At 42.2% G+C, this 14,785-nt stretch overlaps 1 protein-coding gene across 1 annotated transcript in view; it reads right to left on the minus strand.

Annotated features, from left to right (window-relative positions):
* LOC107223928 (cationic amino acid transporter 2) overlaps window positions 1-14,785 on the minus strand; it is a 41,452-nt gene that overhangs the window by 10,410 nt on the left and 16,257 nt on the right. Inside the window, exons 3-7 of the mRNA XM_015663786.2 lie at window positions 13,307-13,460; window positions 11,110-11,340; window positions 4,538-4,746; window positions 2,210-2,381; window positions 661-844 (exon numbers count right to left, since the gene is read on the minus strand). Of these exons, the coding sequence (XP_015519272.2) occupies window positions 661-844; window positions 2,210-2,381; window positions 4,538-4,746; window positions 11,110-11,340; window positions 13,307-13,460 (950 nt within the window). The remainder of the gene's footprint in view (window positions 1-660; window positions 845-2,209; window positions 2,382-4,537; window positions 4,747-11,109; window positions 11,341-13,306; window positions 13,461-14,785) is intronic.

The raw sequence follows: 14,785 nt of genomic DNA on the forward strand, positions 1-14,785 counted from the left end.
AATATCATTTGTTTCGATAACGTGGCATATGTTGAATATCACTTGTTCTGACAGCGTGGAAGACGTGGAATATCATTTGTTTTGACAGCGTCAAATATCGTTTCTTTTGACAGTTTCGAATATCATTTGTTTTGACACCTTCGATTATCGTTTGTTTTGACAATGTCGAATATCGTCTGTTTTGACAACGTCGAATATCGTTTGTTTTGACAACGTCGAATATCGTTTGTTTTGACAACGTCGAATATCGTTTGTTTTGACAATGTCGAATATCGTCTGTTTTGACAACGTCGAATATCGTTTGTTTTGACAACGTCGAATATCGTTTGTTTTGACAACGTCGAATATCGTTTGTTTTGACAATGTCGAATATCGTTTGTTTCGATACCTTCAGTTATCGTTATTTTCGACAGCGTCAAATATCGTTTGTTTTAACACCGTTGAACATCATTTGTTTTGACAACGTTTGGAATGGCCACGGCGAGATACGATGCTCAACCTCTAGCGAGAGCTATAACTTTGGTTGCTTGAATAAGGCGCACGCAGCTTTCGGCGAATAGATAAACTCACTTATATAATATATGGAAGCTTTTCTTCGATTGAATGTTCATTCGCTGTTGCATGCAGCTGCACCTAACACGCGGCTCGGTGCAAACTCACCGGAATATCAGACCGTCCTGGGCCATCGAGTAGACGATCCTTGGCATGGGAAACATGCTGCCGAACATTGAGACCGTCAGTCCTGCCAATGCACCGACGGCCACGATGTACTTGCACTTGTAGGCGCCCACCTCACCGAACATCTCCACTAACGCAGAGTCCTGGTCTACCTGATCGTACGGAACTGTAAAGCGGAGAGACTCGTCTGAGCTTTGTGCTTGAGAGTTTACGACCCGTCGCGTTTCAACGTTTCGCCGATAATGCTTCCGCACACTTCTAGCGAAGATGCGGAGACAACATAATAAGAATTACATGACCCTGGAACTTTTCACGTTACGTTACGAAGGGTCGTATGTCAGCGCGCTTACGACCACATTCCATTTCAGGCTGCACGCGATATACTTTTACACCGGTGCAATACGGCAAAATATGCTCTTCAAGTTCGACAATTCTGCAAATCGTAAAAATCACGTACCTGTAACGGTTAATTTTTTAACTAGAACGACGTTTTATACTCGACTGGAAACAGGGTTTATACACTTACCACTTCACGGACAAATTATTCGTCGAGCTTGGACGAAACTGTAGCCAACATGATAATGATTTCCACTAAAGATATTATAAAATATTTGATATTATCAATGAAATAGTTGGTAATTCACTATTTCTGGCGACCTCTGCCGATTAATAACAGTTTTACCCAAGCCCCTCTTTGTTATTCTCAAATGCCGATATAGCAGTTATGCTACGGGTTACACGTACGAAATTTTTGATCCGTGTCATTCGATCCGTGAAAATTTGATCTTAAAAAAAGGCACCACTACGCGCCACTTGAAATCAAGAATGCAACGGAGAAAAAATTTATGTTCTACACTTTTGTCCCATTGTTGTGGCATCGTTTGGGTCCAAACCGTTCGAATAACGTGTGGAGGGGAATTGGCAAGTGCCCGTACCCTGTCTGGAAGCTTTCCGTCGACGTGGCAATATTTTGAATGACCAATTTTCTGCACCGACGTCCCGGTGTACCTTCGCTATGCGTACAGTTATCTAGCGGGTTAACCCTTTTCTGAATTGATATCACAGCCGTTAACACAAAGAATGTTTACTGCGTATCTACGCTACGTCGACACGCGTTATAGACTGGATAACAGCCTGTCACAGCGCCTGTTAAACATATTCAGCGCTGCGAACGTGTGAAACGAACCCCTTGCAAATTAAGGGATGAACTCTGGGAAATCGCGCACGTGCCTGATACGATACACCGTCATCGTAATATTCTAAACAGCTTCCATTCCGATGGTTTGACACTTTGCAGAATGCGATGAAACAATCTTGGCATGATGCAAGTACCCATTCAAGTTGTGCTTCACCCTGGAGGTTTCGAGGCTCAAACTGGCGAGTATTTACGATAAACTTTGAACCAAGACAACGCGTAAAATTTACGAGTAAACACCGTAAGTAATGATATACTTCAGGGGTGTTGCTGTATACGCTTATACCGTAAAATGCGTTTGCAAACACGGGGAAAATTGCATAGGGAAAAAATTACCAATCAACGTGAGAACCATGCTGCTGGTCACGTACGCGATGAGGATAATGACCAGTGACGAGACGATGGCGAGAGGTATGCTTCTCTTTGGATTCGTCGCCTCTTCTCCCGTCGTTGCTATGATGTCGAATCCTATAAACGCGTAGAAACACGTAGCGGCGCCAGTAAAAACCTGGAAAAGTAACGTGGATGTTTTTTTTTTTTTTACATCCGACTTGGTCGCACTCTAAATTTCACATTACATACGCCCTGGTTTATCCTCGTCGTACAAGACTATTCGCTTTCACTTGGTTTAGCTCTTATCTCTCCGAACGACGTCATTTGTCGCTCAAACCCCGCGACCGAGGCGTATATTCTACTTCGGTTTTCAGTCGGCCTTATGGGGTATTAAATTTCACCCTGTGTCGAGTTACGGTCGGGAGCAAAGCCGCGGATCACATACGCCATTGTATGCCTGTATACGATATGTAAATTGTATGATATACACGCGTCACGAGGAGAATTTGCGTACGTTCGAAATTTCCACGAAAGGACACAGACGTATCGAATTTATCGAGCTTTACCCACGATACGCCGATATCTTCGTATCTATGCTTCGATAGAAAAATTCTACCTATCAATTTTCGTTCTTTATACATCTGTTATGATATGGTTGCCGTTGTTTTCTCTACTGAAATTTCTGCTTTGTAAATTAGCTATCTCGTCCCTCTCCCAACAACGGATAATTAATATTTCATCCTTGAAGCTGCTGAGTGCCTTACGGTCGTTTTCGCATTTTCAGCCGCCTCTCGCGAAGCGAGACCCCGATTTATAAACACTCGTTAAAATACATTTCCTTCACTAAATCAAGTCCAAGTCTTGCATCCACCTTTGCTTTCCTCCGCTTCTTCTTCTTCTTCTTCTTCTCGTACTTCTCCCGACGGAATTTTGAAATTCAGAAAAATTTACCACTCTAGTAGGGATTATTTTTTATATTTTTTTTTTCTCTCTCTTCCACTATTCCTCTTTCTCTTTCTACACGTCTAAAAGAAAGACCTGATCAATTATTTCGTCCCCAGCTACCGAGGATGAGGAGAATTTGTCTCGAAAAAATTACATATCTCCACACTAGTCTCGTCTCAACAAGTTAAATTACGGTTCGTCGAAGACCCGTCGCAGTCTTGACCCAATAAATATAGGCTGCGGATCAGAAACGAACGTTGGAGAGAAGACGTATAAAATAATGCGAAGGTTGAGGGAAACGCGCGTTTCGTTCGCACGATGAATTTCGTTGTAGATACTGCCTGTTTCGGTCCGTGAATATCAGGCATTGATTAAAAGTTTCGAAAGGAACGAGTCGAGGGATGATACCGGGTAATGTGAATGCCATGAACACGTTTCAATTTATTTGACATAGAATAAACAGGGATACCGGAGCTTTGTAGGTCGCGTAAAATAATCGGATAAGCCCAGCTTACACTGTTATACAGGTGGAATTTTACAATATCGAACGCTCCGCCGCTTCCTTCCTCCTGTATGTGAAACTTTTCTATTGTTTCGCTTTGATAAAGTAGACAGTGTTTGCCCCCGGGGCAAATGCTGCGACCTCCCTAGTTTTCCCGGACCGCGGAGTCTACTTATTTCTCCTTATTTTTCCCCCGTTTGTATTAGGTGCACGCGATGTTTGGCTTGCGGTAATTCCTTGTCCACTGGCGATTAAAGAAGACACACAAAAACAGAAAAACAAAAAAAAAAAAAAAGACACAGATAACATCCCGATTACGAGACGCTACATTGAGTCATTATTCCATCAAACTTTCAGCACATGTTATACTGTCATAAAAAAAAAATATTACCCATGGTTTTTTTTTTTTTTTACCTACAAAAAGTCTAATCTTTCTAAATATAATTGGTTCGTTTTTGAATAGACTTTTACAGTAAACGGTAGAAATAGAGATTTTTTCAGACTTTTTTCTAAACAGTAAAATTATTGTACTCAGAGAAATACTTGAGAAAACTCTATATCTTTTTTTTTTCATCCAAAAAACGTGACTTTTCGGCTATTGTAGGAAACTCATTCGAAATTGAACCCCAAATTTCGAAATTATCAAACTTTTTTGTACCCACTACAAAAAGTACTACAGGTAACGTTTTGGCATTAGATCGCTCAGCTGTAGTTATTGTTATTAGCAGTAAAAAAAAACCCTTTGGAATTTTTCAACTCCTGAGTAAATCGTCCTTTCTGTTTCAGCCCGTCATCGAGTCCTTTAAAAGTTTTCTCTGGAACGGTATTCGCTCGAAGTCGGCCTGTAATCGACGGCGAAATTGTGTGACAATGAGTATGCTCACCCCGCTCCAACCGTATGGAAGGAAACCCTTGTGCTCGGACCAGTTACTCGTATCAACGTAGAACATTCCGGCGGCCATGACGAATACCCAGACAGCGAGATTAACGGCGTTCAAGACGTTGTTGAATACGAGGGACTTCTTGACGCCAGCAGCGAGGAGTATCATCATCAGGACGGTGATGACAAAGGCGAGGAAATCCGGTGGGTGTCCTGAAAGTTTAGAAATTCATCATCGCGTCGAGTATTGATCAACATATTTCTCTTCCTTTCAACGCAACGGCGACAATTCTCACCGTCAAACTTTGCGCAGAGAATTTCCGCTGCAGATAAACGCTGTTTATCGAATTCTAACGTTATTGTCGCGCTTTTCTTTCATTCCGTGTAACCTGTCGTAACATTTTTCCATTGATTTTTCTTCGACAAGCTTTTCGATTCCTCTCAAGATTCGTACTTGTTTGAAAAAATGTTTAAGTAACAAAAAGAAATTCGTCAATTGTGGCGAATTTATTTAACACTCCTGTACGATTCTATAACGTGATGTTAAACCGTGTTAATTTTTTTTTTCTACAACTCTTTCCAAAAGAGGGAAAGTCTTTGAATTTTCTATTAAAGTTTTACCCATCTTTTTTCTCGGCAAAATTCGTATGTTTATCATGAATTTCTGATCTCCATTGTCCTGCAAACTGTAGACGCGTTGATAATTGATTCTTTATTCGTGTTGTTATACGCCGCGTACCTGGCATGAAATTGAAATCTGACTGTACGGAAATTCATTTTCATTCCCAAGAGTTCAGCAAAGTCTGTATACCGAAAAAAATTGTTTTAAAAGCAATTCATCCCGTTTGTTGATTAAACTACATCGCAGTTGTACCAAACACAGGCTCAAACTGAATTCCCAAGTTCATTTAGGTCATTAAATTTTTAATAAGTTCGTTTGAATATTTTCGTTTCATCAACGAAAATGAACAAGCAGATGAACCAGCGAATAACTCGGTTGCTTGGAATCATACCAAAGTGGATGAAAAACAATGACCTAGTATTTTTAAATATTTTAAAAAGAGACTGCAAAACTCATTTTCAGGGCGAAAACTCCAAAATTCATCCGGAGACTTCCTCTGATCGTAACCATCGCACGATGTTATATTTTGAGGAGTTGCTGATCGAAATTTCTACCGTCGACCTTAATACACGAGCGGGCTTGGATCGTCGATTAATTAGGGGCTGATCAATTTATTATACACGATGTTCGGCGACTCGATACATCGGCCCAGGACCGGCGGTCATGCCTGGCTGCTTTTGCGGTCTGTATAATAATTTTTGATACTTTATGGGAAAGTGGTTTATGGTATATCGGAAACGTCGAGGTCCGAGGCCCGCAGGGTTGGGTACATTGGAATCTCGTTAATTACTCAGAATAGGGTCACTCGAAGCACTTCCGTTCACTCCACGGCAGCCAGCAGCCAACCTCCGTTCGATTGCCAGCTTCCGGAGGCAAAGTATAAAGCCGAATGGACAATGCCAGGCTTCGATTGTTCTCCGGTGAGCGTAACATGGGTGTTTCAAATCAGGACAACATTATGTACTTTCATTTTTTTTTTTTTTTTTTTTATTTCGGCGAGAAGAACGACATCTAAACACTATTTTTTACTGTTTTTTTTTCTAATTTTATTTATCGCAAAAAAACTTTCCCGAAGGATAAGACTTTCAGCCGAAATGTAAGAGATGCCTCACAGCACGTAACTTTTTTTCATTTAATTAAATAACATGTTGAAAAAAAATTTACTTTTACCACTTATTTCACGAAATTTTCCATAACAACCGCGGGTACAGTCTTGTCTGGATGTAATTGTATGGATGATTAAATTCTCGTCAGGAATGATAATGCCTCTCTTTTACGTCGAAGCAACCAGAAACCAGATGTTAGCATAATCAGGACTTTTTGTACTTTTTCTACAAAGTGGGAGACCGAAGCCGAACATCCTCGATATTGGAAAACAAACCCGATATTATTTACATTGAAATGAAGCCAGATCAACCGTCGAACCGTATTACCGGATGATTTTTTCAAATACTACGAAATAAGTGTAACGACGAGGAAGAGTCAATGCATATACCATGAGGGACCTCGTATAGACTTGAACTGAAAATCATGTTGTTTGAAAGGGTTTTTCGTAGCTTCAGACCTTGATACATCAAGGAGAGCAGAATATTTTTCCAATCTAAAAAAGTCTGCTGCATACATTACGATGGAAGAGCCACGCGGAGAGCAGAAAAAGAGCAGATTTTACTCAATACTGCAGGAAAAAAGGGACACATCAAGGCTTGTGGTTAAAAAAAAAAAAAAAACATATGTATTAGTTATATTTTTCTATATAAACGTATCAGATTTTAGTCTATGCATAGTGGTTTTCACTGTTTCTCGAGTAAATTCTGTATTTTACGAAGCGAATTTTATTAGAATATCTGCTACGTCCCTCTTTTTCTGCAGTATTTTGTAAAATCTGCTCTTTCATTATCTCCGTGGAGTCAAACCACAAATGCACATGTCGCCATTTGAACAGCGGCTTGTACAAACGAAGAGAGCGAGAGAGTAATCCGGAAACGGAATGGCCAGGGCGGAATTTCTCTTCCCGTTTTTCAACCCCTGCTGAATTACAATGACACGGGAAGAAGATTAGGGCCCAAAAGGAAGAAGAGAGCTGCATCGCATTGTAGACGGGCGGTCGGGTACGGAGTGTGAAACAAGCTTTTGCCACGACGATCAATGCCGTCCACAGGTGCCGGCGGATTGGCTTTTCGCGCAGACGCGAGAAAGCGTGTGTCGCAATCGCGATTATTCGTATCTGCCCGTGTACGTATGCGCGTACGTGCATTCGCATGCCTTTTCTATCGTCTAGCCGCGTTGCGACTTTGTCGCGATCACCGAACACCCCGAGGGTTATTTTTAACACCTTATCGCGGGGTCCGCGCGGAGAATCCGTAGAATTTTTCCGCGGAAAGAGAAATATCGGATTCCAGAATCGTCTGAGGCGGAAATTCCACTTGACATCGAAATCGCGACGTCATTCTCGGGGATTTACGATTCTCTGCGATCTTTATTCCGGAGACTTTTGTCCCTGCGGCGAGATTTGAGGGACGAAGGGTGAGGGCGGAAATCTTGATTTTTACTAAAAACTGCGAAACGAGACACAGCCGAGGAAGGAAACGGAATTTCAGGGTAAACCGGAACACTTGAACTCGAGATTTGGACCCTTGGAATTACGTCTCATTGTGCGATTTCGTAAAGCTCAAAAAAAGATAACTTTAACGCGAGGTCAGCGCAAAACTCGCTTCGCTTTAATTACCGATAACACAAATTCGCGATAAAAAACAGTTTTCCAAATCAGGGCAGCAGAAAAAAAATTTCTCTTTCTCGAGTTGTGTAGTACTTTTTTGATAAATATTGCTTTTTTAAGTCATATATGAAAATTTCGAAATCTACGCTTACTCCTAGAGTCGTTGACACCAAATCTTACTAAGACTATTCAAATGTCAAGGGCAACAAAGCGACTGTTGACGAGTGTAATCAAAACTTTATATACATCTAGTTTTATTTCATTCAACCTGTGGTTTCCACCGATTTTTCATTTAAACAGAGTTTCAGTTAAATCTGCTGAATGCGACGTGGCGTATATCATATGAATGTCGTTTTACATTACATTCAGGATTACTTTCACGAATATCAACACTCCGATTAAAAAACTTTCCGAAAAAAAAAAGAAACGCAGACCCGCGTAATTCACGTTACAACCTGTTATCACCTGCATCGCCTTTTTCTATTTTTCTCGACTCTTCTACCTATTGGATGAAATTTCAGCTCTCGTACCGAAAGTTTTCCGTGAAACTCAACGCTCAACGCCAGCAGATAGGCAACAAAAGTTACCTTTCAAATGCTCGGCAATACAAAAAACAGCTACGGTTGCATATCTGCAGGCGTTAAGCGCGTTGCGTTTCACAGAAAATTCCCGGTACATTCATTACGCCCAACGACACTTTGGTGAAAATATAGCGCATCGTGACCCGAGTTTAACTACATTTCTGGGCAGCAGCCCGACTCGTGAGTCTTTAATAAAACCCGACTCATTCACCGGCACGTAGAGCGAGCGGTAGGCGGGGTGGGTTGGCAGATTATCGATCTCCTCCGTATGATTTCACGGGAAAAGTCCCTGACGTCACAATATTTCAAGTGACATATATCCCAGGAGTAGGTAAGTAGAAATACGTAGTCCTTGGATCGTGGAAAACGATGAATGAAAAGCCAGAGACTTGAATCAAACGGTGAATTCTTTCCCGGGGGGGAGTAATTTTTAATTTCGCTCTACGCGAGTTGAATATTTCAACAACAACCGTCGAGTGCCGTCAAAGAAGTTCGGATCGGCAGCCCTCAAACTCCGAAATCAATTAAAAGTTAAAACCTGGGAGACTCGGTCTCTTGTCATCGACATTGCCGAGGGGCAGAGACCTCGGTATGAATAGGAGTCCTTTCTACTCACCGAAACTCGATGGGGAGAATCGGACCGAGATGGCAGGGAAGTATATTTTGCTTCCTAAAACGACATCGCTGTCAGGGTTCGGCTAAGGGAGCAACGGGAAATAGAAGACTGGCCCGCGTTTGCATTTGTGCTTTTCAACCAAACAAGCTCTTGAGAAGATCCCTCGAAGCCTCCGGTGGTATAAATTTCCATTAACCTCCGCAAGGACATTGGCTGAAAGATCCGCGAACACCGAATTCGGGTAAACTGAGAGCCCTGGATTCTCGCTGAAATTTTCAACGAGTTCACTTTGAGCTCCAGTCGTCTATACCGTGAATATAGAGTTTTGCACCGTGGACCCAAACCTTCGCCAGGAATTCTAGTCACGCAAACCTTTCCTTCCGTGCCGTACAGGCTGCTCTCGAAGTCTGGACGCTGTCGACCCTCGTTTCAAGGACGAAATACTTCGGCCCTGCAGGGTGCAACTTCGTTGTAATTTTCCTGTTTCTACGTGCCGTGGAATTATGGATTATTGTTAAATGAGGGATAAAACACGCGGCTGATGAATGTTATTTTCTCTGTATGACATGCCTGGAGGATAATTTCCATATTGTCAAACCAGGTGACCGACAGTTGATTAAAGTTTCAAACCCTCAGACCTGATGGGTCTGATGAGTTTCGGTTAGGCACATTATTGTTAGAGTCAACGGAACCAGTACGTCACGGAATTTGATTAACGGTACAAGATCCCGAGTCGAAATTTAACGCTTGCTTTAAACCCTACGTAAGGCTTAAGGATAGTAGAGTAGATTCTATTTGAATGCGATATCAGACCCTACTTTGACGCTAAAATTGTTCGAAATTTCCCGATTTCCCAAGTTCAGGCCCAAAGCAGGGTCTGTCTAGAACCTTCTTTGATCAGCCAGAACCTGCTTGTTTGAAACCCTTCTTTAACGCTCAAAATCCTACCCCGCTGATAAAGATCCATCGATTTGGATGCATCGAAAAAATACGATTAAAACTTATGAAATAAAATTAAAATCCTGGTAAATATGAATTGGTTTACACGTGCGTTTAATCGTATTTTCTGTGTGTTCGATTAGTTGAAAGGGTTTTTGTATTCGTCAGAACGTTCATTAAATATAGTTGAAACGCAATACATAATTTGCAAGTATTATTGAAACCTATCGATATTTTCTCGAAATGGCCATTGGATGATTTATTCATTGTGAACACTTGAATGTCGCTGTTATAATAATATATCTATACAGAATAGCATCAAAATAGGTTCATTCGTCTCCTCAGAGAGTTAAAGTGGGGTTTGTTCTTTAATCTTTAGTAATTAGAGAGTCAATGTGAGATATTTAGGTGCAGTTTTCTTCAAAGTAGGTTTATATGAACCTTGGTAGGATCAAATGTAGGCGCTAAATTTCGACTCGGAATGCCAAATTCAACGAAATATAATAAAGTCAAGTGTGTATTTCTAGTTTTTCTGAGCAGGGCAACCCTCAGTGCCGAAACGTAAGATTTGACTTCCCCTTGTCTATTGACTTTGGGCGCAAAGAAAATTGATACATTATTCAAGATAAGGTCTATAAACTTTGCAAATAACTCAAAGAGTAAACATCAAATACGCGAATGTACGAAATCCTCGAGTATTTACAGTTGTACTTGTGGGGAAAATTTGATATTTCCGCGTCGCTTTAAGGGTGGTCCCGATAGGAGAAATGATAACCTCGTCCCCCGGCCCGGATGAAAAAAGCTCCTCCGACTCGAGCCCATCTCGCATAAATCGGAGAGCTTTCTGACACGTGAATCGATAGCGTGACCGTGGTTCGTAACCTGCACGTGCCGTTTCTACGGCCAACCAAGCCAAGCTGTTACATCCGCAGGGATAATGACTGCGGTGATTGCGAAGAACGAGAACGAGAACGAGAACGGTGCAGTGCAGCGGCCTGTAAGGTGCAGCCAACTCGGTCACAGCAAGGACGAAACTGCAGTGTCGAAGCCGCGTTCACGACACCATTGATCGCTCCTCCTTTAACCGCGTCCAAGAACTTACCGAACATGGTGCCGACGCTGCCGGCGATCGCCCCGGAAACGGCGCCATTTGCAAGGGCGTCAAGGCAGGCGCTGAGGGCGCAAGCACAGGCGCTGGTGCCGATCAGGTACTCGAGGATCATGTTCCAGCCGATTATAAAGGCGATCAGTTCCCCAACGGTGACGTAGCTGTAGACGTAGGCGCTCCCCGAGGTGTGAGGCACCCTCACTCCGAACTCGGCGTAACACGCGCCTGAAACGACGATCTTGTTACCTTGTGGGAACGAATTAATCGACCGTCTTCGTTCGTACGAGAAATTTTTTTATTACTATCAAAGGTCGATGATAAAAGACACTCACAGATGGTGACGCTTCGGCACTTTGGTCGAGGACCTCTCTGGAACTGTAACATTCATTGAACGTAACTTACGTTGCAAGTGATTCATTTGACGACAACCAAAGACGAGGAATCACCTTGGTTATCTGGGACAACGATTGTCGAGAACCAGTTGGCGTTGAAAATAAAATAAACGATTCAAAACCAATGGTATACTTACTAATTTGACATAAAAGGACCACTTAAGATCAATCGCTGAACCTACTCGAGCATTTTAAATGTAAAGAAAACCAACATCTGGAAGCACGATTAACCTTAAGTGGTCCTTTTATGTCAAATTGGTTTTCAATTGTTTGTTTTATTTTCAACGCCAATTGATTCTTGATAGTCTTTGTGCCAGATGACCTTAGTACTTCCTCGTTTTTTGTTCATTGTTGTTCGTTATTGTCATGTGGATGATGTACAACGTAACTTAAGTATGTCAAATAAATGTTACAGTTCTGAGGAGGGACCCCACCAAAGGGCTGAAACGTCAACATCCATGGATGCTTGTTACTTTATGTTCGACGGTATAGTTACTGCGGCGGAAAAACGGGATGTAAAAGGCGAGGGTTAAGGGTTTGGGAAAGGAACGCGTGGAGGGATTCAAGGTGCCCCCTAAGGATTTCGAGCTTAGCCTGTTCGCCGTTTCCGATCACGGGTCAAAGGTCAGCCACCACTGTAACCGGGAGCTGGAGAAGAACCCTTAATTCTACCCGGCCTGGTGCGTATCCCTCTTTGTGCAGCAACCGTCGGGGTATTTGCGGGGGCGTAAGAAACGTGACACCGCAAGAATTAACGACTTTCTTTATTCATGCGGGAATAGACGCCGATGTTTAGCACGGCGTTGCGGACGACGAATCGTTACGTCGACGTTCACGCGTCGAAGCAAATAGAACAAAACGAGAATTCCAGTTTTTTAACGTTTTTTAATCGTTCGCTGCGGGAATGGAAAAGTAATTTTGGTTCGTCAAATCGTTCGTATAATGTTTAAACGTTCAATGTCAACCCCATTTTTCACGGCAGTAGCACCAGCAGCAGCAGAATTGGTATACGGGGGAAAAATTCTTTCCCTCGATCTTATTCGCCGATGTGAAGTATATTGAAATTTTCATCAGCTCCGAGCCGTTCATGCCTCGGTGAACTTTTATCAAGCGTGTACGGCGCAGGTGCTAGACAAGGAGAAGTGAGTTACGTTATCTGTCACGTCCGTGTTCGTAGGAACCTAACCACTCACCGGGAAGTGAACGATCCAGGCAATTCAGGGAAAACGGAAAAGACCGTTTCGTTTGTCTACCTGTACATAGGTGTGTACCGTGATGGTAGTGGCTCACTCCGATGGCCCCAACAACTCGTCAAGCAAATGATTTCAATTTGGTGAATTCTACCGGCCCTTGACCCGCTGCGTGGTAAATGGAATAAGGGTGAGGTGATCGAGATGTCGAGGCTCACGAGGAATGTACTCGAAGCGTGTCTCTTCATTCCGTGACGTACGTTGTGGTACACAAAAAACCATCAGACACGTATTTTTACGTACCCATTCGGACGTTCGAGAGGTAAAAGTCACCTCTAAAGTTTACTTCCAAAACTAAATGTTTTTTTTCACGAATTTCAGGTGGTTTCATCCTTTATTTTTTTAACCTAAATTTCAGGGGTGGCTTTCACTGGTCTTGAACTGCCGAATTGGCACCTAAAAAAAATACGTGTCGAATGTTTATTGATGCGCTGCAAGGCGACGCGGAGTGGGACAAAAAATCGGTGAGGTACTCTTCGGATACTTTCCAGATCGTAAAGGTTAATGCGAGGGGTGGAAGGACGGCGGTAAATCGCTTTCTGTACAGACCGGAAAATATCGAGGCAATGGCGGCGATTATGAAAGAGATTACGACGCCGGGTCCTGCGACGCTGCGCGCCACCATTCCTGCCACTAGGTACATCCCTGTGCCGACGCAGGATCCAACGCCGAGCGAGGTGAGGTCCAGGGTGGTGAGGCACTTCTGTAACAGAGAATCATCGGGGCGAAGTTACGGTGGTGAAATTCCGTCGGGGCTGGATGGGAGTCCGAGTTATAGAACTCCGATCTGTTTCTCAAATTCAATTCAATCATGCGTGAAAATCTCCCGATAGATGTATATACCGAGACAATCTCTTGAAACTTGAAAATCAAACGCGCATGCGCGAGTTTTATCGGCTGTTCGCGCAGGCTGGCCATCCCGAGTTTTCAGCCGTCAAACTGTTTCTGCCGGCGATGTAGTTGATTCGAATTTTTGAGGTTAGAATCTCAAATGATCGAGGTAGCGACTTGGAAAGGTTTGGGAAGCATTCGTTATTGGGTCGGAAAGTTGATTCTTCAAAGAACGATCGGGATTTAATGCTTATGCTCTTTGAAAATTCAAACGTAGACATTTTGCGTACGTTGGCCCGCCTGCATCATAGATACAAATATCGCTGCGGGAAGATTTCGCCGACCAATGAGATTGAATTATTTGGCGCATGCGCGGTTCATTTTCAAGTTTCAAGAGATTATTGTATATATATATACAGTAGCGCTCAGAAGTATTTTGACAAAGATAGTAGTGGAATTAATTAAATGCAAGTATAAACTATAAAAATCAATACTATTATTTGTTGAAAGAAATTCGGTGTTCTGCGTAATTGTTAAAAATGAACTCTCGATTGCTCGAAAATAAAGTGAAAATAAAGAAAAGTAAGAAAAACGATTGATCAAAGTAATTACGAATTTCGTATAATCAAAATACGTTTGAGCGCTACTGTATATATACACCGTTAGAAAAATTTAACCAAACATAATGTCTCAGCAGGTCCGCTTTATGTTTAAGTTATTTGTTACATTTCTGTTAGTACCTGAATACGACACAAATTATTGTAATTTCAACATTGAAATTGTCGTATCAACATTTAATTTCTACCTTGTACTTTTCTTTCACTCATAATAATACATTAAAAAACGTTTACATCAACCCAAAAATTTGAGTGGACCTGCTGGGATATTTTTTTTTCCAACTGTGTATTATATATACCTAGAGTAGAGGTAAGACGGGTAATTTCTTCTCGTATGGATCCGAGACTCGAAGATACGTGCCTAAAGTTCTCCCTGAGAGACGAAAAGCTCTCAAGAGATTTTCTGATTTTCTTTTCAACAAAACCGTCGTAAATTATTCAACCATTACGTAAGCGAGCTTTTAATATTTTATCACTGCGACGTGGCCACTCCGATATCCTCCTCACACGATCTTATAACACTTTCAGGCACCGCATATCAACCAGGCTGCATTATTTCTGCGGTCTACTCAAAAGTCGG

This window comes from Neodiprion lecontei, chromosome 4 (assembly GCF_021901455.1).
Source record: "Neodiprion lecontei isolate iyNeoLeco1 chromosome 4, iyNeoLeco1.1, whole genome shotgun sequence".
Lineage (NCBI taxonomy): Eukaryota > Metazoa > Arthropoda > Insecta > Hymenoptera > Diprionidae > Neodiprion > Neodiprion lecontei.